Source organism: Periophthalmus magnuspinnatus, chromosome 17 (genome assembly GCF_009829125.3).
Source record: "Periophthalmus magnuspinnatus isolate fPerMag1 chromosome 17, fPerMag1.2.pri, whole genome shotgun sequence".
NCBI lineage: Eukaryota > Metazoa > Chordata > Actinopteri > Gobiiformes > Gobiidae > Periophthalmus > Periophthalmus magnuspinnatus.
This window is the reverse complement of record NC_047142.1, coordinates 7,735,246-7,751,060: the sequence shown is the minus strand read 5'-3', so window position 1 is coordinate 7,751,060 and position 15,815 is coordinate 7,735,246. Positions and strand designations below refer to the sequence as shown.

The 15,815-nt window shown below is 39.8% G+C and overlaps 2 protein-coding genes across 4 annotated transcripts; both read left to right on the top strand.

The window, feature by feature from the left end:
* Window positions 1-274: 274 nt before the first annotated feature.
* tbl1xr1b (TBL1X/Y related 1b) lies at window positions 275-9,587 on the top strand. Of its 3 annotated transcripts, none has more exons than XM_033982264.2 (16): window positions 275-503; window positions 1,767-1,826; window positions 2,262-2,365; window positions 2,453-2,598; window positions 2,965-3,172; window positions 3,327-3,459; window positions 3,919-4,060; window positions 4,345-4,408; window positions 4,493-4,590; window positions 4,905-4,965; window positions 5,232-5,353; window positions 5,505-5,579; window positions 5,647-5,774; window positions 5,838-6,003; window positions 7,426-7,527; window positions 7,694-9,587. In XM_033982264.2, exons 3-16 carry the CDS (start codon window positions 2,308-2,310, stop codon window positions 7,718-7,720), a joined length of 1,530 nt encoding a protein of 509 aa, XP_033838155.1. In that variant the 5' UTR covers window positions 275-503; window positions 1,767-1,826; window positions 2,262-2,307; the 3' UTR covers window positions 7,721-9,587. The 3 variants fall into 3 exon arrangements, with proteins under 3 accessions (XP_033838155.1, XP_033838154.1, XP_033838153.1); XM_033982263.2 differs by lacking the exon at window positions 275-503 and adding an exon at window positions 677-866; XM_033982262.2 differs by lacking the exon at window positions 275-503 and adding an exon at window positions 677-870.
* A 1,064-nt stretch (window positions 9,588-10,651) lies between these two features.
* On the top strand, window positions 10,652-12,862 carry b3gnt5b (UDP-GlcNAc:betaGal beta-1,3-N-acetylglucosaminyltransferase 5b). The gene is made up of 2 exons (XM_033982266.2): window positions 10,652-10,746; window positions 11,310-12,862. The coding sequence occupies exon 2, from the start codon at window positions 11,512-11,514 to the stop codon at window positions 12,664-12,666; it is 1,155 nt and encodes a 384-aa protein (XP_033838157.1). The 5' UTR covers window positions 10,652-10,746; window positions 11,310-11,511; the 3' UTR covers window positions 12,667-12,862.
* The last annotated feature ends 2,953 nt before the right edge of the window (window positions 12,863-15,815 follow it).

Below are 15,815 nucleotides of genomic sequence, written 5' to 3'. Positions count from 1 at the left end.
ACTGTGAACAGATGAACAGCAACGTAAAATACAGGTGGTCATCTCTGCTCTATTTATTATTTTGTCATAGAATCATGGCTCTGCACAGTTAACATTGAGAAATGTAAAAAGATCTATGTAACCATGTTGTGCAGATTTAATAAAATGTTCAAATGAGATTGAAATGATGATGTAAGGCTCTTGTTGATTTTCCCAGTCTGAATGACTGGGCAGAGCGGAGGGGGAGGTGTTGTTAATCCACAGCGAGTAAAGACCTAACACGCCAAAATGAGCGGAGAGGGGGATGGGAGAAGGACGCAGTTTGTTATGACTGCTGTTGAGGGGGTGGCGCTCTCCGCAACCATAGACCTTTACATACAGTCTATGTCCGCAACCAACTTTCAACGCCATCTCTCACTCTAAAAGGAGTTTATCGTGCTTCAAAATAGTAAATCGTCCAGAAACCCATTTTTAGGAACAGCGGAGAACACTACTTTCCCATCGTCGTCCTTTGGAGCGTAAAGGTTGGTATGATCATCCTTTATATAGTCTAACACAACATAATAACATTGTGCTCATAACGCATGAATTACATTTACGCTATAATGCCATATCGTGACCTTACCTGAAACCTTACATGCATAGGATACTAAAAGAATCGTTGAAATAACAGTAGTTTCAGGGAGCTCATTTTCTCATGACAGGTCATTGTGCTGTGGCGAGTGTCTCTGTAGCCGCTGCTGGCCCTTACCGCCTGCTTTAGCATTCATTTTATACCTTATATTACTGCATGTATTTGCAAAGGGCGACACAACTTAACCTTAAACTAGTATGGTTTTATTGTAGCTTCCAGAGTAACGGACAAGCCTATAAAACCATTGACTAAAGTAGGTATGTAGCAAACATAGCAGCTCTGTCATTAGCTTAGCATGCTAGGGTTAGCTGCTAATGTTAGCAGGTTTAATTTGGTACTAATCGATTGTTTCATACTAGGCGCTTGCTCCTAGATAGGTATAAATACGTGTTATTTTGATAGAACTGCATTACCAAAAGTTGAATGTTTCTGCGTTTGAAGCATGAACTTTCATCTATAAAATCTAAATTGTTACAGGACCATGCCAAACCAGCGTGTGCGGTGAAGGGTACGGCTACAACAGAGCAGCCAATGGACTAACGCCTATCAGCTAGCGCTCTGTAATACCTACTAGTGGTTTTAAAATTCATTTAAGTTTAATTCACTGCTTTATAATGTTTTTGCGCTTTTGATAATCTAAAGATCTGGTGTCCTCTGACCAGATTAAATCTCATCCTATTTTAATTTGCTTGTGTCCTTTGGTGACAGGTGTCATGTGAATCTATCAGCAACATAGACCTCACTCAAGGATGTATGCATTTATCGAGTTCTTGATTTACAATTACTTTGAGCGTAGCAAATTTCCCAACTATAAATCAGTTTGTTATATAATTCTATTGAAGGTGCCTGGTAATCTAAAAGAGGCAATACAAACTTTATTATTTATTTGTTAAACTGCAGATGACTACAATCTTTTTCATTTGTCATTTTAATTTATCCCAGAAGAATACTACACTAAATTAGACCCAAATGTCAACTTAATGGACTGTAAGTGGACACACCCTTATTGTATTGTCTAGCTTTTTGAGATATTGAAATGTCCTATATCATATTTTGATTAAACATTTCTTTTCTTTTTTTTTTTTTATTTCAACTTTTAATCAGTTGTATAGCCCATGCGTTTACCCATTTTGTTTTTTTGTTTCTCTTCAAGGCCCAACAATTCTCGCTGAAGACACCCTTGCTATGGCAGGGATTTGAAAACCTCTCATGGGTAATATATTGTCTCTTAAATTCTAGCTAGTTACAAAAACAAATTTATAATAGATAATGGTAACTATAGTAATGTGCATTTAAAAATAGTATAATAATAATATATTATATATATAGTATAATATACACATTAATATATCATATTATTTATTAATGTGGTTTATTGTGTTATTCACATAAATGTGCTGTTTTTAATTGTTTATGTATTAAATATACTGTCATATTAAGGGCAGTCTTCTACTTCTCTGGTTTCTGTGTGTGTGTGGCACTTGGTGTGTGCTGTGACTCGTGGTGTAACCTCATACTGTGAGCATACACCTGGCTCCATGCCCTCCATGTTGTGACACTTTTACTATCTATTTGTGTTACTACAGAATGTTAATGCAACAGGGAGAGAGGTTTAGTGGCACAGTACTCACTCTTTGTTTCCATACAGGCCCCTCTCCTGTGCTGAGCCAATGGTTTGATCACCAGGATCCAAAATGAGCATAAGCAGTGATGAGGTTAACTTCCTGGTTTACAGATATCTGCAGGAGTCCGGTGCGTCATCAGCCTAATATTACCACCTTCAAACCACATTGTAGGATTTGTGTGTTAACATTGTTTATTACTTTGTGATTTTTCAAGGCTTCTCCCACTCTGCATTTACATTTGGCATAGAGAGCCACATCAGCCAATCCAACATCAATGGAGCCCTCGTGCCCCCTGCTGCCCTTATATCTATCATCCAGAAGGGTCTGCAGTATGTGGAGGCTGAAGTCAGCATCAATGAGGTGATGCTCTAACCCCAAATACTTAATATTGATACTTCTCATTGTAAGGAGGCATAACCACCACAGTGTGGCAGTCATGACTCTGTGACACATTTCAGTTAAAACTTTCCTTGGTGCTGAGTATAGACTCGGATCGGTATCTAATAAATCAGAAAATGAGTGACATAGGTGGTCTGAATAAATAATTATTCTCTGATCTGATCATGTTCACTATTTCTTAATGCTTCTTAAAAATAATGGCCAATAAATGATCAGAGCTGTGCATAATCTCCCCGGCCGCAACAGTGGCTTGTATATGTCCTGCTACTAACCCTCAGGCCTTATTGTAGCATTTTTTATTTTTTATAGCTCTTTAACCTTTTTCAGGATGGAACGTTGTTTGATGGGAGGCCCATTGAGTCCCTGTCTCTGATCGATGCAGTGATGCCAGATGTGGTCCAAACCAGACAGCAGGCATACAGGGACAAGATGGCGGCGCAGCAGCAGGCAGCAGCCGGCAGTGGGACCCAGGGAAGCACCAAAAACGGAGAGGGTACTGCAAACGGTGAAGAAAATGGATCGCACACTTTAGCCAGTAAGCTAGCCCGTGCCCCTCGTCCCCTACACAGGCCATCTTCAGATGCCTTAGATCATCCATATACCCAACTACAACTGTGGCTGGCTAGCTGAAAAGGCCTTTAACTTTATTTTTGATGAAACGGAGAATAATGTGTTATTTCTATCCACAGATAACCATTCAGAGGTGATGGAGGTGGACAGAGATGTGGAGATTCCCCAGAGTAAAGCCATGGTCCTGAGAGGCCACGAATCTGAAGTTTTCATCTGTGCCTGGAACCCAGTCAATGACCTGCTTGCATCAGGGTCAGTTAACTTGGATTTCATAGCCGTAAACTACCATAAAGAAACAGCTCTTGTTAACGCTTTCTTTCAATAGTAGTTCAATGCTTGTAAACAAAACAGCCTCAGTCATTATTTTCATAAACCTATCCCTGATTTCTACCCCTGGTCAGTTTTTTAGCTGTCCTACATGATGACTGACTAGGGTAAAAGTAAATGTGCCGATATGTTTAAAATGGCTGACTTCAAGTCATCGATCCAATAAGGCACTAGTGCACTAGATGGGAAATTAAACAGCCCGAAAGTTATTCTTCATGGTATGTGCTTTAGGCCGAGTCAGGTGACAGGTCCAGTTCTAAACCATCACATTTGGATAAAGTACTTCGAATTTTGAAATACTGCTTTTTTTAAGTGACTAATCATGATTCTGTACATATTTCTGGCCCGATCCCCAGTATACATTGTAAATGATCTTGTTAACAGGTCTGGGGACTCGACGGCTCGAATCTGGAACCTGAGTGAGAACAGCTCAGGCGGGTCCACTCAGCTGGTTCTGAGGCACTGCATTCGGGAAGGAGGCCAGGACGTACCCAGCAACAAAGACGTCACCTCACTCGACTGGAATGTGAGTGCACATGTCTTTGGATCTGTTCCACTGCCAAGGTTTCTGTAGTAGAGGCAGCTCCATTGAAATGTACTCAAATGTTTTGAGACAGTATGTTTTGTCATTCAGCCATGCACATATTATGTGGTGTTAGAGGGTGTATCCAGATTGTTGAGTGACTGTCCATTTACTTAACCAACTTTATTCCATTCGTCAAACTGCTAAAATTACTTTTGTATCTACCTTCTATGACAGTCTTCATCAATGACAGTCACGGTAAGGTATTTCTTTCATCACCTTTTCAGAGTGAAGGCACGCTACTTGCCACAGGTTCATATGATGGTTTTGCAAGAATATGGACAAAAGACGGTATTTTCAAGTTCATTGTTAGAAGTTAATTTCTGTATTTGCATTATATTGGAACTGATTTTTATGTCATTTCTTCCTTCATAGGTAACCTTGCAAGTACTTTAGGGCAGCACAAAGGACCTATATTTGCACTTAAGTGGAATAAGAAAGGAAACTTTATTCTCAGTGCTGGTGTAGACAAGGTAAGAAGCGGATTGTTTTTGTAGAATAATACCGTAACAATATGTTACATTTTAAATAGCCTATGGATTTATAAACATAAAGCACTGATAAGGAAATGTTGAAAAAAAATGTACCATTTAAACAATTCTCTGATGCCATCTAGTGCACAAACACCAAAGTACAAGAAAATTACATTTCTTGTGATCTATCCATATATTAAACTTTTAGTTGAGTTGGCAAAATTATTTCAAAGAAATAACTACAGATTGTACTACTGTATTAATAGTATTAATACAGTATTTTAATAGTTCCTTTCCTATTCCTTTTGTAACAGACAACAATTATCTGGGATGCTTACACAGGGGAGGCGAAGCAGCAATTTCCTTTCCACTCAGGTGAGTAGCAATTCACAGGTGAAGTTGTGTAGCTGCTTTAGTGCGTCCTGTGTCCACCCGATTTATTAATGGTCTCATATTATCCATTATTCAGGCATTGTTTTTCAACTTGTTTAACATACATTTTTATATACAACCTTTATTTTCCACATGTGCTTCTTAAATTAAAACACATAATTTAAGCAGCACATTGTTTGTGATCATGAAATCCTAAACTGCCCACTAAGTTGTAACATTTTATTTATCTTTTCCCTCTTTTCCCTCAGCTCCTGCCCTGGACGTAGACTGGCAAAGCAACAACACATTTGCATCGTGCAGCACAGACATGTGCATACATGTGTGTAAACTGGGCCAGGACAGGCCCGTCAAGACCTTCCAGGGACATACTGTAAGAACCTACTGTTGAGTGAAGATCTGCCCATCTAACAGATGTGCTGACAGCCCACATTCATATTTATATCACCATTTCTGGACTAAAATACATCGCAATGCATGTGCTTTAACTATCAATGTATTGACCGTTAATTGCATCTTTCTAGAATGAGGTGAATGCCATAAAATGGGATCCTACTGGCAGTTTGCTGGCATCTTGTTCTGATGACATGACTCTGAAGGTGAGACCAGTATTATGCCTCGTATAAAAATCTGTTATATTATTTCTTAATAACGCTTGTGTATCAGATCTGGAGTATGAAACAGGACACGTGTGTTCATGACCTTCAAGCCCACAGTAAAGAAATCTATACAATCAAGTGGAGCCCCACAGGCCCTGGGACTAATAACCCTAGTGCCAACCTCATGCTGGCCAGGTGAGTGGTATTTGTAAAGCAGTGCTGAGTGGTAAGTTTATCTAACCCTTTGTGCCTGGCCAGTGCGTCCTTTGACTCTACTGTTCGCTTGTGGGACGTGGAGAGGGGCGTGTGCATCCACACTCTGACACGGCACCAGGAGCCTGTCTACAGCGTTGCCTTCAGCCCTGATGGACGCCACCTAGCCAGCGGCTCCTTCGACAAGTGTGTCCACATCTGGAACACGCAGGTCGGAAATGTTCCAGTCATTTGTGGAACTGCCTCATGTGTGGGAATTTAATGACAGGGGTCAAGCAAAAAGTCCAATCTGTATCATGTTTTCAAGGTTGCAAGAATTTTTTTCCTAACTCAAATATAATAAGTTAACGATATTTGCATTACAGTAGATATGAATCAAGTGGATATATGAGCTATGTTTAGATGTTTTAAAATAAAGAATATATGTACAGTGAGTACGAAAAGTATTCTGACCCCCTTAAAATTTTCACTCTGTTATATTGCAGCCATTTGCTAAAATTAAGTTCATTTTTTTCCTCATTAATGTACACACATAACCCCATATTGACGGAGAAAGACAAAATTGTTAAAGTTTTTGCAGAATTATTAAAGAAAAACTGAAATATCACACAGCCATAAATGTTCAGCGATGGTTGACTTTCTAGAACAGAGGTGCCCAAACTTTTTTTTAATCGAGGGCCACATCTCAAAACATATTCGAAGCACAGGGCCACAGACCAGTGATCAGTGCGGTACTTTAAAAAACGCTTTGACAGAGCCTCTGTGTATTAATAAGGCTTGAAGCACATTCATTTTAGGTCTGTATCACACTGCAATGTGATGTTTGAGGTTATAGTGGTAGAAATAGTTTAATTTGCTGTTAAAAGTACTGCTTATGATCAATTGGGTCGGTTCAGCAGGAGACTTGAGGGCCAATAAAAACTGGTCTGAGGGCTGCATTTGGCCCCCAGGCCTTAGTTTGGACATCCCTGTTCTAGAACTTTCTCCCATCTCCCAACTGTATCTGTGAAGCTCAGCCAGTGACCTTTGCGTTCTTCTTTACCTCTCTCAAAAAGCTTTTCTCCCCCGATTGCTCAGTTTGACTGGACAGCCAGCTCTAGGAAGGGTTCTGGTCGTCCCTAACGTCTTCCATTTAAGGATTATGGAGGCCACTGTGCTCTTAGGAACCTTAAGAGCAGCAGAAATGTTTTTTGTGCCTTAACACAATTCTGTCTCTGAGCTCTTTAAGTAGGTCCTTTAACCTTATGATTCTCATTTGCTCTAACATGCACTAAGGTCTTATATAGACAGGTGTGTGGCCTTCCTAATCAAGTCCAATTAGTATAATCAAACACAGCTGAACTCCAGTGAAGGTGTAGAACCATCTCAAGGATGATCAGAAGCAATGGACAGCATCTGCATTAAATATGAGGGTCACAGCAGAGGGTCTGAATACTGTGATATTTCAGTTGTTTTTTTTTAAATAAATTTGCAAAAACGTCAACAATTTTATGTTTCTCTGTCAATATGGGTTTCTGTGTGTACATTAATGAGGAAGTACATTTTAACATAACAAACAAAAAATGGAAAGACTTAAACTGTTGTATTGTGCCACAATTTAAAACATTTTCATGTGCTTGTTGATTTGTTGTAGACGGGAGCATTAGTCCACAGCTACCGTGGGACTGGGGGCATCTTTGAGGTCTGCTGGAACGCCACAGGAGACAAAGTAGGGGCCAGCGCGTCAGATGGATCTGTAAGTTAGACCTAAGTAAAGAAGTCTGGCAGTTAAACTGTCTGCTAATGTGATGTTAAGTGTGGAAAAAGTGTACATTTGACAGAACTTTGAACATCATAAACTCAATGATAGCCCAATCAGACCATAGAAAATCAAGGTAATAACCTGCTTTTTGTCTTTGCAGGTTTGTGTATTAGACCTGAGAAAATGACACTGGTCTGGGAGAACCATGGACCGACTACGAATGTGTACATAGCCAAACCAACTGACTGCGCTGCCTGTACTTCACACTGCTGTAGTCCTATCTGAGTCCATGGTCTGGTTTTAAAGCCCTTCCCCCCCATGTACACTAAGGACTGGACTGCACCTGTTCACATACATCAGACAAACAAGAGGTGTGTATGGACTTTTAAGAATTAAGACTGTTCAGAAGGAGGCATTTCAACGTGCTCATTGAAACAAACTCCAAAAAAAACCAAATCACACTTGGATCTTTCATGAAACTTGAATGACTTTTTTCAGTTAGTGTTTGCATATTACATACATCAACACTGTCCTGTAAACTTTGTTCTGTAGAATCTGGATTTTACGCATCTTCTGTCTGATGTTGGCGAGAAGTACTAAAGCTCAAAGAAATGTATAGTAGAGCTCTCAGAATGAAGTTTGTCAGATGTAATATTCAGGTGGTCCCTCTGTAGTAGACAATATGGAGTTTATGGTAAAGTGTCCTATGCGCAACATGTATCCTCAAGCGTCAGAAATGGTGTTGGACATCAGGTTCTGTGAGAAACTCAGTGGTGGGGCCTCAGGGTAGAGGCTCTGTGGTCACAAACGCTGACCTGAACTGATGCAAAGTGAATAGGTCCTGGATATCAGGGCTGTCACAGCATCTGAGTGACCTCTTGTTGTCATAGATGTGCTTATTTCCTCAATAGCTGAATGATAATCAGACTGAGCTGCTCCATTGTGTCCTGTTCTCAGGCTTGGTCATTAAACATTAGACAGGTTGCGTTCTTACATGTTGCAGCGTGGATGGCGTAGGCTCATTTTGTTTTTCTTTTTGTTTTAAATGTTAAGTCCACAGCTTTCACGCACGGCGTGGCACTGCTTCTCCCGCTTTGGTTGGCTGTGCTAGTCAGGTGGTTGCAGTCCCTCATGCTCTCTGCAAAAGGCTTGGGTCAGGCCTATGCACAGACAGCACTGCTTTTGTGTATAGTTTTTGGACTTGGTATTTTTAAGGCACGTCAGTGCTGTTTGTCTGACGGGGTGTAACTGACCTGCAGTGTGTGACTTGATGTAACATGGTTATTTGCATACAAATGATAGATCTGTGCTAGCACAGCAAACTCTTCTGTACTCTACTCGTGCGGTTTAAGGACGGTTGAAAAAACAAAAGGCTTGTTCTTTTGCACCACCTGAAGTTGCAATGAGTGAGTGGCTTTTAGTTATAAAATACCATTGTACAGTCATAGCCAAAATGAGGCTTCTTTTTGCACTTTAGACCAAAATGGGGAACAGGGAGGATTGTTAATAAGCCATCACACAGTTAATCCTCTTTGCGCTTCAGTCTCCTACAGCAGCTTCATGTCCCTGAAACCCTCTCAATATGAGATTTTTCTCTGAATGTCACTCCTGTTAAACATTTTATTTACAATACTTAGGGTTTTGCTCTTATACAGCAATTGGACTGTAATACAAAGACACTATTTCAATTGATGTCTATGACAGTCGAATGGTATTTTATAATACATTGTTTTTAGATTAAAAAAAAAAGCTTTTTACACTTTATTCAAGTGTTTTTGCTGTCTTTATGTTCCAACTGAAAGTACTAATGTTAAATCTATCTTTGCTACGCCAGAGACCCCGTCAAGGTTTTGTATTTCTCCAAACTTTTGTAATTCCAGTTTATTTGTAGCTATCAATTCAAATCAAAAATAAATTGTAATGTATGATAACATGTAAATACCAATTTGGAACTTTTTGTGTTGTCTTCGCCCTCATCTTTGTTGTATTATCACATAGCTGCAGTGTGCAGCCTCCTGATCTCAAGATCTAGAATAAAAATTATTTTGATAAGATCAATGGATTGCATCATAAGTTACTGTCTGCTGCTCTATATTCAAAGGACATGTAAATGTGTAAATGTAAATGTGTATTTATAATTGCATAGATGTATAGACCACAGTTGAACAGAGGGCAGGCTTCCTGCTTTGACAGACTCTTGCATAGACTTCAGCTCTATTGATAGGCCACCCCCACTCACCCTGAGGGAGGGGACAGAGGCATCAAGGCGACCGGCACATTTACTACCAACTTTAAGAGCCGCTCTGTCACTGCGACGCACAAGTGATCACTGAGCAGAAGAGCTGGGCCTGCTGAGGGAAAAGTCTGGCGAAAGTCTGGCAGGATTTGCTTTTTAATGGTAAGTTTTTTACGGTGTGTCCATTACCACTGCCCTTGTTTGTGTTACAAATCTATTTATACAAGCTGTTACTTTTGAAGTATGCATAAGGAAAGGGGTCAGAGGACAAGTCAAGGTTCAAGTAATAGTTTAGTGCCGAGGATAGACTTGTGATGATCATTACAACAGAATTGACTGTAGCAAATAGTAAAAACCATTGTTAATAGTTGGTGGAAGACAGTGACACCTGTAGAGTGTGTCTCCTCTACACCTTCATTATTTACTTTGTATTATCCAAATGACTGTCCACTAATTTGCGTTTAACCTGAACAGATGCATCAAAAATGCACCTTGGTTTTGTCCAATTTCCCATCACCATCATGTGTTCCCACATGACAGCTCCAACACTATACACTTAAATCATGTGTTGCAGCGTGAGGCTGGAATCAATTTGTGTGCATCTACTCAGAGACAGGACCAGGCTGAACAGCGGGAGGGTTGGTTGGGGACTGCATGATAAAAATATCTGATACTTTCATTCTTCTCATAGTTTGTTTCATGGTCTGCTGGCAGAAAATGTTTCATTTGAAATCGAGACATCTCTACAATCCGAAATGAGGGATTACATAAAGTGTCATGGTCCACTCCGTATGGTAGTCCATAAATGTGCTTCAACTGATCACATAATTTCAAGTTTTACACATGACATCTGTGGCAGGGTGAAGGAGAAAATAAGCAAGTCATTGACCTCATTAGGCACCGGCCACCCTCTCCTGTATAAAAACCAGGCTGCAGTGGGACGTCCCAAGCTCTGGGCCCATCCAGATCCCCTCATGGTGAGTCCAGGCCTGGGCGGAAGTGTTCTATTCTCATGCTGCATTCTTTTACCTCGCTGATCTGACGTTGGCCATTGTGCTCCCAGGCTTTCTATGCCTCTCAGCGGTTTTTAGGGGTCTGTCACTTAAACCCCTCCATTATGGGCCATGCAGGCTGTATTTGCTGTGCTGGCTTTTGCATTCAGTCCTGTTAACAAGCCCTGTGTCTCCAAACCTTTCTGCTTCCTCCATGCCACAAAACAAACCAAAACAAATCATTTTGTTTTCCTATATGTCAGGACAAACGGCACATATGTCTTATTTGGGTATGTGCAGATTCAAGCAACTCTGTGGCCAAATGTCTGTTCTTGAGGCAAACCTAATTTCTGGTTTAGTGCACCATACAATATTTCACACTCTGATGTATAGAGTTAAAATAAATGGTGAATAATGATGGTCACACATTAATAAAAAATGCAATATATAACATTTGTCAGTGGTTTAACAGCACTCAGTGTATGATTGTTACTTGTTAGCAAAAAACAGAACAAAGAAAATAAACTTTTTTTTTTCTGGTTTATTAGTCCCCAGATGGTTTTGGACGATGGCACGTGTACTTGTTGGATGTGATTGTGAAGGGGGCCCTCTTCCAGTAGCGACCTCTCCTCTGTGCAGATGGACCCACCCAGCCTCGCACACAGACCCTGCAGCCTCTCCAGTGTCCCGTGCCTGCTTTGACACTTCTGCTTGAATGCCCTCACAGTCACAGAGTCACCCACTGTCAGCATGTTTGTCACTTTCCGTCGGCTGAGGAGATGCCAGTATGTGCAGCTCATGACCACTTGCTTGGTATTGTCCCTGGTCATGGTGTGCTGGGAGCAGCTTGATAACACTGTCGTCAGCCATGTCAAGTCAGTGTCTTTTCGCTACTTCATCAATCGCTTCAGTATGGTTAACAAAAGTCTTACCATTCCAAGAGAGCAAGCTCTGGTTTTCAGTAACTTTCCATACCTTTTGGACCATCCAGAAAAGTGCAAGGACCAAGATGTCCTGCTGCTCCTCTTTGTCAAAACATCTCCAGAGAACATTCAGAGGAGACAAGCCATCAGATCCACATGGGGCAATCAAACCTACATCCGGCAGTCACTTGGTGTCACAGTAAAAGTGCTGTTTGTGTTAGGAGCTCTAGAGGCCTCAGATGAGAGACCAGACAGAAGCACCTACGGCCCTCAGGAACAGTTGGAGTTTGAAGACAAACTTTATAGTGATCTCATCCAGCAGGGCTTCACTGACTCCTTCCACAATCTGACCCTGAAGCTGCTCATGCAGTTCCACTGGATGCACCAGCACTGCGCTCACGCTCGCTTCCTTATGACTGCAGACGATGATATCTTTGTGCACATACCCAACCTGGTGCAGTACCTCCAGGACATGAGCAGGAGAGGGCTCACTGACCTCTGGGTGGGCAAAGTGCACAGAGGATCACCACCAGTTCGAAGTCGAAGCAGTAAATACTATGTACCCTATAATATGTACCCATGGCTGTCGTACCCTGACTACACGGCTGGCGCGGGCTATGTAGTTTCAAGCGATGTGGCAGACAAAATTTATCACGCCACCCTGACTTTGAATGCATCCCTTTATATTGATGATGTGTTCATGGGCATCTGTGCCAATGCTATAGGTGTGTCTCCTCGAGAGCATGCGTTTTTCTCAGGTGAGGCTAAGGCCCCCTACCACTCCTGTATCTACAGCCAAATGATGACCTCACATGGGCATGTGGAGGATATCTATGACCTTTGGAAGGCCGCTACACACCCTCAGGTAAAGAAGGAAGGCCCAGGGTTGATAGGAAGACTTTACTGCACTATTGTCAAAGTGGCTCTGCTCTGTAGACCTTACTATGTAAATAGCTACCCATGCAAAGCAGCCTTTTCATAGTTTTACCACCTGTGTATCCAACACTATGTAAACATGGATGTACTGACATTGCTGCTGGCACTCACACACTAAAGTGTGCCCACCTCACGCAGACGCTGTCAATAAACATGCACCTACTGCGAATAATGAAGCAAATTGCCTTTTTTGCCTTTAGTAATATCAGTGATAACATTGCAGATGTGCAAGTATTCTTTTGTTTGTTTGGATGTTTCGTCACTCTCCCATTGTGACAGCAAGTGTTACCCAAGTCACTTTGAACAAAGATGATAATGTGCTGTGCATTTGTAAATCTATTTGTAGAAACTAGGATTTTTCAAATGTAACTTATTTCAAATTGCAGTATTCGATAATGTTCATAAAATTGACTTGTGGTTCATAGATATAGAAAAAAGTTCAAATGATGTATGTCTGTGTTATTTGAGTCATATAGCTTTGTCTGACCTAAAACCATAAGCAGCAAATATCACAATGTACAGTTGTTACAATAATATTTTTTCCAGTGTAATAATTTAATCATGTGTTTGATGTGTGACTGTTGTTCTTAGCTCTATTGCATTTGTAAATATATATATATTTTTACTTAATAAATGTGCTTCACTGAGCTCAACGTTATGTGTGGGGTGTGTGTGGGTGTGGGGGTGTGTGTGTGTGTAACACCAGACTTCATCTCAACTGAAGTGTTACATTTTTGTCAATCAGCAGCTGTTACCTCGTACTAGTAGCAGTTTGTGTTTCATCATTGGGTTCATAGTAAGTTTTAGATCATAGATTGTATGAAGAAGTTAATATATGCTGTCTATGCTATAAACTGACTGACAAGGACCATGGACCAGGTTTAAATCCAGGGAAATTTATCTTGGACATGAGAGCATATAAAATCATCAGACAAAAGGAAGACAGACTGTAGAACAATGCAACATTAAAATAAAGTCAGTTTGTCAGACCACACTACAGACTATTATATTCTATATTATAATTCAGACCACAGAGGATGTATCTGCTAAGTCCCGTTCAAAGTGTATTTGTCGACCGAAAAGGAGATGCTAGTCATCGTTTCCTTACAGTCTTAATGTAAGTCCAATTATGAAGACCTTACAGAGCACAATGATTCCTTTTCATAAAATTAGACCTTACACCAAAACTTGTTTTTATCACAGCCATAAAGCAACAGATATTATAAAACTGGTAATTATAAATAATATTTTCGAAGGTTTGGGTAAACTGCAAAAGGTGCACTGCAAAAGTTCAACTACATTCTGTTTGAGTTTAAAGGCACAAATATCAATTACACTAAGTACACAATGTGCATAGTCCTTCCATTGCAATGCATACAAAGTTTTCTAATTACATGAAGACTGCATGTAGTGGTCTGATTTTTTATTTTATTTTTTTTTTACTTCCACAATCCCCTTCCTCGGAGACAAACAGAACTGACTCATCCATGGGAAAAAGTTGATTACCTTGGCTTCAGATTGATTACTACAATTGATATAGTTTAAGGTTGTGAGTTTGCTTTTCATGTGGGTAGAGTAACATAAAAATAATCATGAAAACGTGATGAGTAGATCAGAGGATTTAAAAGGCAGAAAAACATTTCATTAAGATTTCATTCACATTTGGAAAGCAACAATATAATCTGTATTTAGTGATCATCGTACCATCAATAACAGGAGAGAATACAGGACAGTAATTTGATTATTGTGTTAGCTAAAACTTTAAGCTTATTACGTGCACTGAAATGGAATATTTAAGATACAATATTTTTGAGAAAACCTGAGTGTTTGAAGCTGAGAAAACCTGATTGAACCTGTTAAAAAGTGTTACAACCAACCCCACTCCGCCTTTATAGTCTCACCTATGTGATAACCAACTCAGTAGCAATGATGTAATAACAGCCAATAATGTAATAATGTTGGCCAAGTTTAAATGTAATAAGCCCACAATGTAATGACTATGGTGAATCAGTAACGCAATAATATCTTACCAATATACCAATACCAAGTACCAACAAATAATAGTTGGCTTTTCGAGTGCCACCAGATCTAAACCAGGTCTATAACAGGACTATTCTAGGTCTAATCTACTAAACCCAGTCTAAAAGTGGACTAAAATGAACTCTAAATTAGGCAAACCCACAAACTGAAGAACTCTCCAAGTACCACCAGAGGAACGAGCACCGCTGTTTGAGAAACACTGTAAAAAGCTCTGTTAAATTAAACTTTAATCTGAGCTTTGTTTTAACTCAGTCTGACCATAAAGAACTACAAAAGGTTGGCACTACAAAAGGTGATCTGATTTGAGCTGTTAATCAACTCCCTCTGAAACATTAGTCACAAGCTAGCTAGCATTAGCCAACAGTTTTTCAGTCTCACCTTTTCGTTGAAAATCAAACACCCAAACTCTCAACTCTTATACTGATCAGAGGTTCCTGAAAATGTGCTGTTTAAATAAATTTTTCATTTTGATATAGTTTTTTATGGAAGCCCGTTTCCGCCATGAAAAAAAAAATAAAAGCCCCACAGAAAGTCGAAATTACGAGTTTTAAACTCGAAATTACGAGTTTTAAACTCGAAATTACGAGTTTTAAACTCGTAATTACGAGTTTAAAACTCGTAATTATGAGTTTAAAACTCGTAATTATGAGTTTAAAACTCGTAATTACGAGTTTAAAACTCGTAATTTCGACTTTTAAAACTACTAATTATGAGTTTAAAACTCGTAATTAGAACTTTTAAAGTCTTAATTGAGCTTGTAGCACACTGCAACTGAGTGTACAGAGCAGAGGAGACAGGAGGAGGACTGTTATGTTTATCACCTACATACTTTTAAAAAATGAATAAATTAAGCTCCAGTAAAGTTTCTGGCGTCTTGAACAAATCAGTGGGCCCTGAGTGCTGTTCTGACCACTCATGAGCTGTGCTCTGTGTCTGTGAGCGCTCGTTTTCCTGGTCTGAGCAGAGTGCCAGCTGGTCACAACCCCGCTGGTTTATTGAGGAAATTATTAAAATACCAAATTCATTTAATCAAAATTGATAAGGTTCACTTTTTGTAAATGTTACATTCCCAAAATTACGAGTTATAAACTCATAATTCATACTTTTAAAAGTCCTAATTACGAGTTTTAAACTCATAATTAGTAGTTTTAAAAG